The following is a 14,365-nucleotide window of genomic DNA, read 5'->3' as shown; positions in this document are numbered from 1 at the left end:
GCCTCGACACAATCCTGTCTCAGCTCTACGGACAATTACTTCGAACTCAAGGCTTGGTTTTTGCTCTGACATACACATGTCCAATCAATTGAATTTATCACAGGTGGACTCCAATCAAGTTGTAAAAACATCTCAAGGATGATAAATGGAAACCGGATGCACCTGAGCTCAATTTCAAGTCTCATAGCAAAGGATCTGAATACTTTTGTAAATAAGGTATTTGTTTTATTGTTAATACATTTACTAACCTTTCTAACAACCTGTTTTCCCTTGTAATTATGGGGTAGTGTGTGTAGATTGTCATTATGGGGTAGTGTGTGTAGATTGTCATTATGGGGTAGTGTGTGTAGATTGATGAGGACAAAATATTATTGTATCAATTTTAGAATAAGGCTGTAACGTAACAAAATGTGGAAAAGGGGAAGGGGTCTGAAAAAAAAAATAGCTATACAGTGCATTCGGAAAGTGTCACACTACTATACCCAAGTCATAGACTGTTCTCTCTGCTGCCGCACAGCAAGCGATACAGATGCATCAAGTCTGCAACCAACAGGACCCTGAACAGCTTCTACCCCCAAGCAATAAGACTGCTAAGTACTGTAGTTAGTTAAATAATTAACCAATAGCTTCCCGGACTAACTACATTGACCCTTTCTGCACCAACTCTTTTGACTCATCACATACGCTGCTGTTACTGTTTATTATCTATCCTGTTGCCTAGTCACGTTATCCTTACCTATATGTACATATATACCTCAACTACCTCGTACACATCGACTCGGTACTGGTACCCCGTGTATATAGCTGAGTTGTCATTAGTCACTGTGTAATTATCTTTCTATGATTCCTCTATTGTATTTCTTCATTTTTTTACTCTGCTTTGTTGGGAAGGGCTTGAAAGCATTTCACTGTTAGTCTATATCTGTTATTTACAAAGCATGTAACATAACATTTTATTTGACATTTCTGCCATTCTTTGGGTGTAGTATCATGAGTATCCACTCATGATACTACAAAAAAATGGAAAAGAAGGATGAAGAGACTAAAGGAGGGACGTTTTCTCACCCAGACCAGCAACTGGGTCATGACCACGTCGGCGAGCTGGCAGGCGGCATGCAGCGCTGAGTGGGGCGGCAGGGGGGATCCTCCCATGGGAGAGCTGGGGAATGCAGCAGGGGGCTGAGGAGAGAGGTGACCCCCTGGGCGGAGTGGGGCATTAATGTCGTCCTTGGTGCTGTGGGCCAGGAGGAGGAGCAGGCGGGGGAGGTCCCTCTCCATCACGGCCACCAGCAGACAGGCCGACAGCGTGTTGACCTCTGACCCCTGACTGGGGGACATGGAGGGGGAAGGCGGGACCAGCGGAGCCACAAACAGCCTCTGCTCATACTTGGCCCGGATCCACGATTCCCGCTCCTCTCTGGGATCAGTGAGAGACAGTTACAGAGACACACACACACACAGTTACCAAGGGAACAGAGTGTGTGAACAGGCATGTGTATGTAGTCAGAATCTACACACACACTACTATTTCTACTTTCTACTACTATTAGCTCTAACACTTCTATCAATGCAACTCTACTACAATAACAACAATAACTCATACCGCAACTGCAGTCCAGCAAATTTGCCACTTATTCACATGTTATTAAGTGTCCCCTTCCCCTGTCCTATCCCCTGTTTCCCAGTGTCTATCCCATGTCCTCTAGTATCCCTAGTCCTCCTACCGGGTGGCGTTGGGTGTTGGTTTCCGGCGGCCCAGTGTGCGTCCCTCCCAGATGCTGTTGGCCAGGTGGTTGCCAATGGCGCCCAGCACCAGGGTGAGTTCTCTGGGCAGGTCGTCCAGGTCCAGAGAGCGGACACGGGACAGGTGGGTGCCCAGGTTCCTGTGGATCCCTGAACACTCAATGCAGATAAGAGCCCCCAGGTTCAGACTGGCCCACGTTGGGTCTGAGAGAGGGGAGACAGCAGGTTCTGGGATCACACTAAATAGTAGACTAAAATGTGTACAGTTTTAGTTCGGCCTGAAACTGCATGCATAGGATAAACAGAGAGGAAATACAGAGATGGGATTAGATTACTGGTATTACAATGCATTTCTATTCTGGGTTGCAACTACATGAGTAGGATTTACACTGGAGAAAGAGTGGAAGGATATGGAGAACAGTGTTGGGGTCAATTTCAATTTTCATCACCTCAAAAAGTGAACCAAACTCTATTTAAAATTTCAATTGTTCCATTGAAGAGAACTGGAATGGAATGACTGGAATTTAAATGGAATTGACCCCAACCCTGCCGTTTCCCCCCCACTGAAAACCAAGCTCAATGAGATCACCCAGCTACACATTTGATTCTATGGAAGTTGTGGGAACGTATGTTTTTGGTTTCACATTGGTTGTGGGAACAAAGCCATTCGTTTCCTGACCAGTAAAACTGAAAGAATTTTAAACGTTCTGAGAACAGAAGTGAACAATTTAGCCTTTTCTGGGAATAATTATTTTCAGGTTGCAGGGATGTTCTGATAATGTTGAACTATAGTTACTTAAGTTTTCCTGGGAGGTTTTATTAACACCCTGAGAATTGAAATTCTAGGTTATTTGGATGTTTTTGAATAACTTCACTGAATGTTCCAATAAGACTTTTAACAACACTAATAGCTTATTTTGGGTTAACCTTTTTAAACTCCAAGCGTAGACAGGACACATGGAAATGAATTTCTTTAGGCATTAATAATGCGTTATAGAACGTTTTCTTAACATTCTCAGAACTGAATATATATGTTTTTAAATCATATTCTAAGAAGGTTGTCTGAACATTACAAAAGTTTGTTTTTTATGGTTAATGTTCTTGGAACAATTTGAGAACATGACTTTAAATTGAACCATGAGGAAAAGTTATGCTTTAGTACTGAAATTCCCACAGAAGAACATAGTTCAGAGAATATTGAGAAACAATTTGAAAACATTCCCAATGTCAAACCAGTTGGAGAAAGTTTGATAAGAACATTATCAAAGGTAAATGTAATCATGTTTGAACATTTAGGAATTCTGTTATATTAATGAAATACCAAGAAACATTTTTTTGTCAAGTTTCTTAAATGTGCTGAGAATTTTCCAAAGCAAAGCAACTATCCTGCACCAATTCCCAGAAAACTGTGGTCAGATTGTATGCAAAATAACCATTGGCCAACCACCCTCTCGCCAAGCTCTAAGAAACATATGGTCTTCAGAACGTTATGCGCTAGCTGGACAGTAAGATGGAAGAGAAAGCAGAGAAAGCAGTAGAGCACGAAAGGAAAGAGAAATTGAATAAACAGAAAGAGAGCAGAAAAGTGAGACAACCAACAGTAATGAATGAGTTGACTAACTAGGTGCTTCACAGTCCACACAGAGGCTGTTGCCCTTGGCGTTACGGATAGCCTGCAGCGCCACAGCTTCACTCTGGCTGTTCTTACGAGCCTGCAGAACACACAAACACACAATTAGTTTCTCCTTAGTAATAGCTGGTTTCCTAGACAAACACTTTGCCAGATGCAGATGATATTTTCTTGTAATGCGTGTGTGAGTGCATGTGTGTCTCTGTGTGTCTCTGTGTGTCTCTGTGTGTCTCTGTGTACGCGCGGACAACAACCATCCGAGCCACTGCCTGTTCACCCCGCTACCATCCAGAAGGCGAGGCCAGTACATGTGCATCAAAGCTGGGACCGAGAGACTGAAAAACAGCTTCTATCTCAAGGCCATCAGACTGTTAAACAGCCATCACTAGCACAGAGAGGCTGCTGCCTACATATTGACTTGAAATCATTTGCCACTTTAATAAGTGGATCACAAGTCACTTAATAATGCCACTTTAATAATGTTTACATATCTTGCATTACTCATCTCATACGTATATACTGTCTTTTATACCATCTATTGCATCTTGCCAATGCCGCTCAGTCATTGCTCATCCATATATTTATATATTCTTATTCCATTCCTTTACTTAGATGTGTGTATTAGGTAGTTGTTGTGGAATTGTTAGATTACATGTTAGATATTGCTGCACTGTCGGAACTAGAAGCACAAGCATTTCACTACACTTGCAATAACATCTGCTAACCATGTGCATGTGACCAATACAATGGGATTTGATTTGTGTGTGTACGTCTGCATCCTTGCCTTGTTCTTGCTGCTCTCACACAGCTGCAGGCTGGCCAGGATCTGGCTCTCGATGGCAGTCACCCAGGCGTCCCTTTCCTCCACACTCTGGGCCTCAAAGTGCCACGTCTGGCCCGTGCTTGACACGATAAGGAAGTCAAAGTTATCCTCGTCTGATAACAGAACACAGACAATATATAGGCTTGTATTAGAGAGAGGCAAAACATGATAAATAGGACCCTGAGTTGACTACATGACCTGGTCCAATTAGGCCTGAGGTCAGGTTAAACTCATGGCCCTAATGACAAATTACCATACAGTGGATTCAGAGGGTTTCTTCCTCCATCACAATGATGATTGGTGGTGGATCGCCAAACAGCACTTATCTGCTAAGTAGACATCGGCATGCATTATTGCATTGCTGTCATGGTAGACAAATGAAGATGCATGGAGAATATGGAGAGAAGACTATTACTGAATGGAGATAGGCGCTTTCTCTTCGAGAGACTCAAGAGCAGTGTTAATTTCCTCAACAATAACTATGATGAAAAATACTCATCAACAGCTTATTTTTCCTAACTAAACTATGACGATAACAAGATGAGATGCCCTGGGGAAAAAACTACAACTATTACAAATTACTTTTCATTTTAGTCGACGGAAATGTGACCAGACGAGAATTCCACCTGAGACTAATGTACATTTCATTTGAAGCTCCTTTTCATCTGTTTTGTCCAATCATAAGCATGCATGCAGAATATTTTATGCAATCCTCTCATTGGCAGAATGCGCATCTTTCAGTTGTGTGGTCTGATTGAGCTGATCTGTTCAGCACTCCCGCAAAGATCCCAGGCGGTCACTTCAATCACTCGTCAATCTTTTGAACTGATGCGAAGCCAGGACATTTGACCTGTAACTGACCTCAACTAGAAACAATGTTTTATCCTCTCTCTCTTACATTCACGTAGGCTCTATTTTTCCACGTGCACTGTTATTCATTCATCTGTGTTGCCGTTCCCGCGCCGCGGTCCGCAAATACGAGTTGTGTTTCCTATGGGGAAAAAACGAATGCTATTTGTTGAATATTAGGAGTACAGTAATACGTCTGGCATTTTTGTAAAGCTCAAACTATTTTATTTTCAAGGAAACCACTGTATGGGGAGAAAATCAGAGCTGTAAATAGTTTAACCTGTAGCCAAGGCTGTATAGCCTATATTATTAATTATGGCTGGCATTGGTTACAATCTGCCACAATATCAATGTTGCCAGCTAAGGTATAAGAGGGCATAGTTGGACAAGGCTGTCTGAATGTGCACATGATGAAAGTACAAGGTAGCCTGAATATTCATTATTTAATAGATAGAAATACACTGACTTATGTATCTAAAATGTCTGTGACTAAAACTAGACTAAACTTTGTCCAGAGTTTTAGGCGACTGATAATAACTAAAACTAACGATGAAATTACTCAAATGTGACTAAGATTAAAAGCTATTTTAAGACTGAAACTAAGACAAACTAAATCTAAAATAGCTGCCAAAATGAACACTGCTCGAAAGAGAAGTCAATATGGTGCTACTGCATCTTAAAAGCAGACACAGTGACAGAGAAATTGACAAACAGAAAAGCAGGCAGCAGGACAGACATACAAGACAGATGGACAGACGGAAGGACAGAGACATGCAGACAGGATGAAAAGCAGGGCTGACAGACAGACAGAAACACACCCTCATTACCTGTCTTGTTTATGTTTCTTAAGCTACCAAAGCTTTTTAGTTTCCACATTTTGCGCTTTGCTACAGGGTATGAGATTAGCAGATCAGACGTCCCAGGAAAGCAGAGGGGAGAGAGAGAGAATGAAGGAGCACAGGAAAAACGGCAGATATTTTGGAGAAAATAAGTAGACATTTTCAAGCAGCAGGGCAATAACAGATGAGAGCGATGTTTTTCTTTATACGTCTGTTCAGTATTGATCCATATCCACAAACGAAGTCTACACAAAGTCTAAAATTCCTCAACAAAGATTTGAAACGGAGGATGCAATGTTCAGATAAATGTAATGTGTAAAACACATTCTATTGAATCTCATGCAGTTCTATCTGCAATGTTCTGAATGTTTAACCTCACTAAACCCTGAATACACTACTGTTGGAAGCTTACCATCTGCTTGGCCAATTGCTGTGTCTCCTTTCAGGTTCATGCTCTTCTTCTTGCGATGCTTCTTCCTGTCAACCATCGGGGAGGCGGGACCTGTGTCTTTAGAGGAGGAGGGGTTGGACACACCCTCGATGGCAGTGTCTGCCACAGGCACACAAGCACAGGAAATAAGTTTGTGTCATATGGTATAATAGTACAGAAAAACTCACGGGGTATGTGAATCTAGCGGAGAATCATATCCACAATAACTCATAAGAGTACACTAGAGGAGCAAGCAAATTCAAAAGTGACAAAATAAATAAACAAAGTCCAGAGGATGAGGGGGGTGTACGTAACCACACTTTGGGCCCTGTAGGAGACAGTAGAGGGACAGAGCTGCACCCCTCTGAACCCCTCTGACAACCCTCCTCCCGCCCCCTCCTCTACCGGCAGGAGGTTACTGCCACTACCAGGGACTATGGGGGAGAGAGAAATACATTTCAAATAAATATTACATAAAGACACTCATGACAATTCAGTGATCAAAGAATGTAGAGCACTCAAAAAGTTGTCAAGTGCTTACTTATGTTCTATTACATAAGTGCAATGTTTTTCTACATCCCAAATCTGGTGAGAGATGGATGAAAGAAGAGTAAGAGATGGATGAAAGAAGAGTAAGTTACAGGGAGAATGATGGCAAAACAGTGAGACATCAAGATGGATAGAGAGAATATGCTCTAGATTAGATTCAGAGAGAAGGATAATGAAAGGGGAGAGAGAGTGATAAAGAGAGAGTGGCTGTCCTTTTGGGGCCCCTTTTACCTGCACTGGCCCCCTCAGGCACTTGTACGTCTTTGACCAGGCCGTTGAGGCCAGGAGGAGGGCCACAGGAAGGGACGGCACCAGCACGAGGCGGGCGTTTCCCTGGCACCTTCACAGTCACCCGCAGCATGTCCATTTCCTTCCCATGGGCATTCTGCATGTAGTCCTGCCAGGTCAGGGGGAAAGGTCAACCATTACAGAAAATATATAGTGGTATTGGTAGCATGGTTCAATCCGTTCTGGGATTCAATACAGTGTTCAGCAGGTTATACAAGGGTCGTTACACCAATTGGCTGCCTTTTGAGCAGTGTAACTTGGTGGGGGGAAAAAAAACTTTTGTTTCACATAGTTTTTACATTCTGTCAAAAAGAGCACATGTTCAACTTAATAAAAATAAACATCTCAAGGAGGTTAAATAAAAAGAATAAGTGCAAGTAAAGTAACAGGGTTGACCATAACACGGTTGACGATTTCATCTTAAATCAGCCATGAATCCCTTTGTGACAAGCTTGTTGTGTGCAACAGGGAGGGGCAATTGAATGCAAGCTTCCCCCAAAAAATATATTGTTAAAACATTTCTAGCCTGTCTATCTATGGGTAACAGGGTTGATGTGTTATTCTAGCCTGTCTATCTATGGGTAACAGGGTTGATGTGTTATTCTAGCCTGTCTATCTATGAGTAACAGGGTTGATGTGTTATGCTCGACCAACTCCGTTATCCTCCAAAACCACCAGAAAATTGCCAAAATAGTAGAACCTGCTTTTACACTAGGGTTTGACTAGAAGTTGTCAAATGTTTCTTTTGAAAAATATTATGAAAAAGGAATAGTTTGACCATATTAAAACAAGAGTTTAGTTCACGTAACAGGGTTGACCTTAAAATGAGGGAAATTTAGTTTTTTTTTAACCTTAGAATGAGTCACTAAATCACATTAAATAACAACTAGGGATTCACAATGATGGTGAGAACTTGGTGAAATTTTGGGATTAAGTGGGTTAACATCTTCCTAGAAGTCAAAGAGGGTGCACAGAGGAACATGTCAAATTGCTGTCTTTATTCATGTAAAAAAATGCAATGGCAATTAATTGAATATAAAAGGCTTTTAAAATGAAATATTTGTACTTAAAATATCAATGGCACTCATTTCGTGGAACGACCCACAAACCATACTCTTTAGCTAACTCTGGGATTCATTATCCAACCATACTCCAAAGTCCCTGTCATAGAGCCCAGAGTTTTCCCTGTCAGGTCATGTGGTCAAAAAGACAAACTCCTTTTCTCAATCTAAGGAAGCTCTATCATAAGTGTGTGTCTCTAATCAGCTACAGTATATGTGAGGTTATTAGGGATGTGTCCATACAAACAGCTAGACTATAGTGTAGCACTGTGTGTCAGTGCATTGACTCACATTGACGTTTGAGTGATAGGAGAGCATGCCGTTGTTGGACAGCGTGACATATTTCTTCTTCCATTCCTTGTTGAGGGAGCTGCCACTGCGCTTCAGCAGGACACTCTGGTGGAGGAGAGGAGACAAGGATAACATTCTTGATCTGTTCTAATTATCGTTCGTCACTCTTATGCCAAAAGAGCCTAGAAATTCTCAAAGGTAAGTTGAGTCCCTCTCCTAGCTCCATGATGTTAGTTCATTGTTTGTGGTGAGCTCCAAAAGACTGCGGTGAGTTCCCCTCTACACAGCTCCTACAGGATGTACTGTCACCCACCTGTTTAATGGGGATGGAGCGTCCACTGCCCAGGTCTCCTGTCTTACTGTCTGTACTCCTCCTCTCCGAGTCACTGCCCCTACGGCCCTGCAAACAGGGCACAGGACAAACGACAACAGGAGAAAATAGAGTGCGAGAGATTGAGAGAAATATACAGACAGAGAGGCTAAGGAGAGGGACTATAATCCATGAACAGAGCTAAGAAGAGTACATTTCAAAGAAAGCACAGGGCCCCTGAGAGGGGTATGGATTGGTCGATGAGGAAACTAAAGTCAGTAAATGTGAAAGTGTGTGTGTGTGTGGGGGGGGGTGCTTGCGTGTGTATATGTTACCGTGAAGCGGGAGCCGGTGCGTCGCCGGGAGGCGCTGCGGACAGACCCTGGGGTGGCGCTGCCCAGCCTCTCCCCGCCTGCTGCCCCACCGATCTCCTTATGACTGATCACTGGGGTGGAGGGCAGAGAAGACGAGTAGTCACTGCTCTGACCACCATTACTGGCCTGAGAGAGAGAGAGAGAGAGAAATTTGAAAAGAGAGAGTGAGAGATTACAGAGAGCAAAGAATGATGTCTGAAGATCTGAAATAAATATGGAAACAAAATCTATATATCTGATTAGGCCCTGATCTGAACACTACCAGTCCAACATGATTAACATCCTATTGATTTGGGCCAGTACCTCATCTCCAGTATGGAGAACTAGAGGCCAAAGTTGTTGCTGTACCTGCCCAGGAAAGACTCCTGACACTGGCGTAGAGCCTCCAGAGTGACTGGGAGAGTTGGGCAGGGATTTACAGGAGGCCAATAGAGCTGCCTGCTTCTTCACTGCCATGATCTTGTGGGCAGCTGTGGTAGAGAGAGAGAGATAGAGACAGGACAAATACAAACACTACTCGTCAGACCGTCATCTTTCTAGATCCTCCTATAGATGAATATGAAATTCATTTAATTGGTTGATTCAGTCAAATTCCAAGTTAAGCAGCAACATTGTACTGAAAGAACTGAAAAGGAGCAGTGTGTGTGTGTGTGTGTGTGTGTGTGTGTGTGTGTGTGTGTCCTCACCCTCGGTGAAGACGCGGTTGACGTTGAGGCCGTAGGTAGCGCAAGTCTCGTAGTAGGTACAGCGCCTCACGTCTGAACACAGCTGTCTGGCCCTGGCGTCCTCTATCACCCGGGGGTTGGTGCTGGTGATTTTATCTGGAGGAAGGAGGAACTACATCAACACTACATTCAAAGAGCCTTCCGAGTGGCGCAGTAGTCTAAGGCACTGCATCGCTGTGTCACTAGAGATCCTGGTTTGAATCCAGGCTCTGTCGCTGCCGGCCGCGACCGGGAGACCAATGGGACGGTGCACAATTGGCCCAGCGTTGTCCGGGTTACGGGAGGGTTTGGCCGGCAGGGATGTTCTTGTCCCATCATGCACTAGCAACTCCTGTGACGGGCCGGGCGCAATGCACGCTGACACGGTCGCCAGGTCTACAGTGTTTCCTCCGACACATTGGTGCGGCTGGCTTCCGGGTTAAGCGGGCATTGTGTCAAGAAACAGTGTGGCTTGGCTGGGTCGTGTTTCGGAGGACGCATGGCTCTCGACCTTTGCTACTCCCGAGTCCGTATGGGAGTTGCAGCGATGGGACAATTGGATACCACGAAATTGGGGAGAAAAAGGGGGTCCACTTAAAAATAAAAAAATGTAAAACACTACATTCCAAGTTACATCAACACTACACCCCATTGGGAAACTACACCAACACTACATCTAATTGGAAACCTTCATAAACCCATATAGAGTCCACATGATGTTATCTTTAGAATAACATGGGTTGTTTGGGTATGCGTAGGGTCTTACCTTGGGTGCCCACGACTATGAAGGGGATCTCAGCAATGTTGCGGTGAGAGCCCAGCTCGCTGTAGTTCCTGTAAACTTCCTGTAAACTGGCCTCATTCTCCAGACTGAAGACCAGGATGACCCCGTCCACCCAGTTAGCCATCTGGAGGGGAGGGGGTGAGACGGCAGGGGAGGATGGGAGAGGGAAAAGGAGGTAGACAAATTGGGAGAGAAGGAGTGAAATAGAGTGAGTACAAGGAGAACGTATAGGTTAATTTCACTGTGTCAGAGTGAACACCTGTCAACCCTGTGTATTAAAGGAGACTCACTACTCATCAGTCTGTAGTCAGTAAAGCCTCCACCTACCTGTGCATCTGGGGGTCCTGTCTCCTCCCTGATCAGCAACATGTGACTGTTACCATCAACCAGCACCTCCTTCTTATACCTGCCCTCTGAGAGACAGAGAGAACAAGAGAGAGAGCGAGAGAGAGAGAGAGAAAGCATGAGTGAGCGAGCGTGAGAGAGTGCGAGAGAGAGAGAGGCCAAGATCATTACAAGAAGCCCTTTGTGTTAGTTGTATTGTCTATACAGGAATCCATAGATCTAACTATGAATTTGAGAGTGGATACATTTTCCACACCCATCCCTCAGCTATTTGCCAAAACACTGGCAGGGTGTACGATTTGCTGTTGTTTGAACTGCCAATTGCTCCTTTAAGTACACAGCACAGTTTGTCTGTGTGGAGATGATGTCAAACTCACCATCTGGGTTCTCCAGGGGGAGGTAGCTCCCGGTCATGTGTCTGTGGACCAAGGCTGACTTTCCACTGCGGAGACCTCCCAACACCCCCTGGGTACACACACACACACACACACACGTTTACCCCACTCTTTCTATTAGAGTAACATGTTTGCCCTACTCTTCTACAACTACTACCATTAACGTCATCATAGCATACTTAAGCAAAAAGGCATGAGGGGGTGTGGTATATGGCCAATATACCAGGGCTAAGGACTGTTCTTATGCACAACGCAATGCGGAGTGCCTGGGTACAGCCCTTTGCTGTGGTATATTGGCCATATACCAGAAACCCCCGAGATGCCTTATTGCTATTATAAAACTGGTTACTAACGTAATTAGAGCAGTAAAAATAAATGTTTTGTCATACCCGTGGTATACGGTCTGATATACCACGGCTGTCAGCCAATCAGCATTCAGGGCTCAAAACACCCAGTTTATAAAGTACATTATAATACACTGTTACTGTCTTTGTTGAAGCCAAGCCTACACGTATTACCTATTCTACTGGAATGACTACAATAATGATAACACTGCTCTCACCAGACGGAGCTCTTGGACAGTTCGACTGAAGGTCCATTCTTGACTGTTAGTGCACGCCGCTGTATACAGAAAGAGAGAGAGGAAGAGAGATTATTAGGAAGAGAGATATATATATATATATGAGCAGGGACCCTGGGCATCTTTCTTTGGGTGTTTTTCAGTCAGTAGAAAGGCCTCTTTAATGTCCTAAGTTTTCATAACTGTGACTTTATTTGCCTACCGTCTACATTTACATTACATTTAAGTCATTTAGCAGACGCTCTTATCCAGAGCGACTTACAAATTGGTGCATTCACCTTATGACATCCAGTGGAACAGGCCCTTTACAATAGTGCATCTAAATCTTTTAAGGGGGGGGGTGAGAAGGATTACTTTATCCTATCCTAGGTATTCCTTAAAGAGGAATAAGATGTCAGTGTCATAACGACCGTTTCACAGGTGCATGTTCATTAATTGTTTATGGTTCATTGAACAAGCATGGGAAACAGTGTTTAAACCCTTTACGATGAAGATCTGTGAAGTTATTTTGGATTTCTACTCAATTATCTTTGAAAGACAGGGTCCCGCAAAAGGGACGTTTCTTTTTTTGCTGAGTTTCTAAGAGAGAGAAAGAAAGCAAGACTGATGAACACATGTGATCATGACATTGACCCTGTGTTCCCTCTCCCGGTCTGCCTCCTGCCTAAATTCTGCTTAGAGGAGGGGAGACTTTCAAAGTCACCGGCCGCCGTGCATCACAGCACTCTGAAGCTGTGAGGCGTGCCGCGCTGTTCCAAGTGGCCACTGCCTCCACTGCGGTGTGTGTGCCCCCATACGTGCCCTGTCGCAGGTCCAGATGGCACAGAACATAGAGTTAGGGGAGGAAGGGAAGAAGGAGAGAGGGAGTGAGAGAATGAGGTAGAGCTGCAAAGGAGGAGTGCAAATTAATTGCACAGGCTCAGTGGGGCTGCAGTGGTGAGGCTCAAGTTCATTAGCAGCTCTGTGGATGGAACCCAGAGCTAGCGTGCCAGTTTATGTGTGTGTGTGTGTGTGCCTGAGCATGTATGTGAGATGATTAACAAACAACCTCGTGTTTTAATCATCCCAAATTCCAATTCAAGCCCCAGTTTTCACCTTATTTTTGAAAGCCAAAAAAAAACAGGGTATACTTTTGAGAGAGAGAGAGATCATTTCTGTGTTTACGTTTACATTTACATTTAAGTCATTTAGCAGACGCTCTTATCCAGAGCGACTTACAAATTGGTGCATTCACCTTATGACATCCAGTGGAACAGGCCCTTTACAATAGTGCATCTAAATCTTTTAAGGGGGGGGGGGAGAAAGATTACTTTATCCTATCCTAGGTATTCCTTAAAGAGGTGGGGTTTCAGGTGTCTCCGGAAGGTGGTGATTGACTCCGCTGTCCTGGCGTCGTGAGGGAGTTTGTTCCACCATTGGGGGGCCAGAGGAGGGGAGACTTTCAAAGTCACCGGCCGCCGTGCATCACAGCACTCTGAAGCTGTGAGGCGTGCCGCGCTGTTCCAAGTGGCCACTGCCTCCACTGCGGTGTGTGTGCCCCCATACGTGCCCTGCGGAGTGAAAACAAGGATATCCCCCAAGCATTCTGATTTCTAGGTAACCGTTTCACTGAATTTCCCAGAGGTGTCCAATAATATATGAGAAGCACAGAAAGGGTCTTCACAACAGGTGACTGCCAATTCAATCTGTTCCTTTATAGACTTTTCTCAAAGTCACATAATCTTCTATTTGTACACGACTGCAAAAGCCCTCACACAGAAAAGAGTGAGATGGAGAGCCATGGTGGACACCCTTTGTTACCAAAGGGTCCAAGAGGATTAAGTCAAGTCACACTACTGCATAGCAGAGAGGAAGAGGACTAGTAGGTACCGTCACATCCTTAAAGTAGCTGCCAATGTCATTCCTCATAGTGACAGAGCCAATCAATAAGAGTGCATTTGTTCAGATGTGGACCTGAAGACTAATGGCCATGCAGTATGCAGGAGAGCAGACGTGTAGAATGAATGTGACGATCCTTTACGTGGATTTGTGTCAATCTCAAATGGCACCCCTATTCCCTATGTAGTGCACACATTTTAAAACAGGACCCATAGGGTATAGGGAGCCAGTTGAGAGGCAGACAAGGTTTTGAGATGGGTTGAGGGTCGTACATGTACCAGTGTGCACTCCAGGACGAGACTAGCTACCTTTGTGCACTAGACACCCCAGGTTGCCTCCCAAATAGCACCCTGTTCAAAAGTAGTGCAGGGAATAGGGTGCCATTTGGAACATAGCCCCACACAACACAGGCACTTAAACACATGTCAATATACTAAAGAAGACTGGAGTGATGGATGGGAAATAAAAACATTAACAAGCAGATTCTGCAAT

At 44.2% G+C, this 14,365-nt stretch overlaps 1 protein-coding gene across 3 annotated transcripts in view; it reads right to left on the bottom strand.

Annotated features, from left to right (window-relative positions):
• LOC115143086 (arf-GAP with GTPase, ANK repeat and PH domain-containing protein 2-like) overlaps window positions 1-14,365 on the bottom strand; it is a 46,763-nt gene that overhangs the window by 4,265 nt on the left and 28,133 nt on the right. For 2 of the 3 annotated variants that reach the window (XM_029683111.2, XM_065001780.1), the window contains exons 2-16: window positions 11,978-12,036; window positions 11,398-11,485; window positions 11,003-11,088; window positions 10,658-10,799; window positions 9,874-10,008; window positions 9,536-9,657; window positions 9,149-9,313; window positions 8,817-8,903; window positions 8,504-8,608; window positions 7,095-7,260; window positions 6,297-6,434; window positions 4,158-4,309; window positions 3,365-3,455; window positions 1,725-1,947; window positions 1,066-1,417 (exon numbers count right to left, since the gene is read on the bottom strand). In XM_029683111.2, coding sequence (XP_029538971.1) covers window positions 1,066-1,417; window positions 1,725-1,947; window positions 3,365-3,455; window positions 4,158-4,309; window positions 6,297-6,434; window positions 7,095-7,260; window positions 8,504-8,608; window positions 8,817-8,903; window positions 9,149-9,313; window positions 9,536-9,657; window positions 9,874-10,008; window positions 10,658-10,799; window positions 11,003-11,088; window positions 11,398-11,485; window positions 11,978-12,036 — 2,111 coding nt within the window. Of the gene's footprint in view, window positions 1-1,065; window positions 1,418-1,724; window positions 1,948-3,364; window positions 3,456-4,157; window positions 4,310-6,296; window positions 6,437-6,630; window positions 6,749-7,094; window positions 7,261-8,503; window positions 8,609-8,816; window positions 8,904-9,148; window positions 9,314-9,535; window positions 9,658-9,873; window positions 10,009-10,657; window positions 10,800-11,002; window positions 11,089-11,397; window positions 11,486-11,977; window positions 12,037-14,365 lie in introns of all 3 variants that reach the window. The other variant, XM_065001781.1, reaches the window with a different exon arrangement.

The sequence above is a fragment of the Oncorhynchus nerka genome, linkage group LG15, assembly GCF_034236695.1.
Source record: "Oncorhynchus nerka isolate Pitt River linkage group LG15, Oner_Uvic_2.0, whole genome shotgun sequence".
In the NCBI taxonomy this organism is placed as follows: domain Eukaryota; kingdom Metazoa; phylum Chordata; class Actinopteri; order Salmoniformes; family Salmonidae; genus Oncorhynchus; species Oncorhynchus nerka.
Note: the sequence above shows the minus strand (reverse complement) of the source record. Positions and strands in the feature narration are given on the sequence as shown.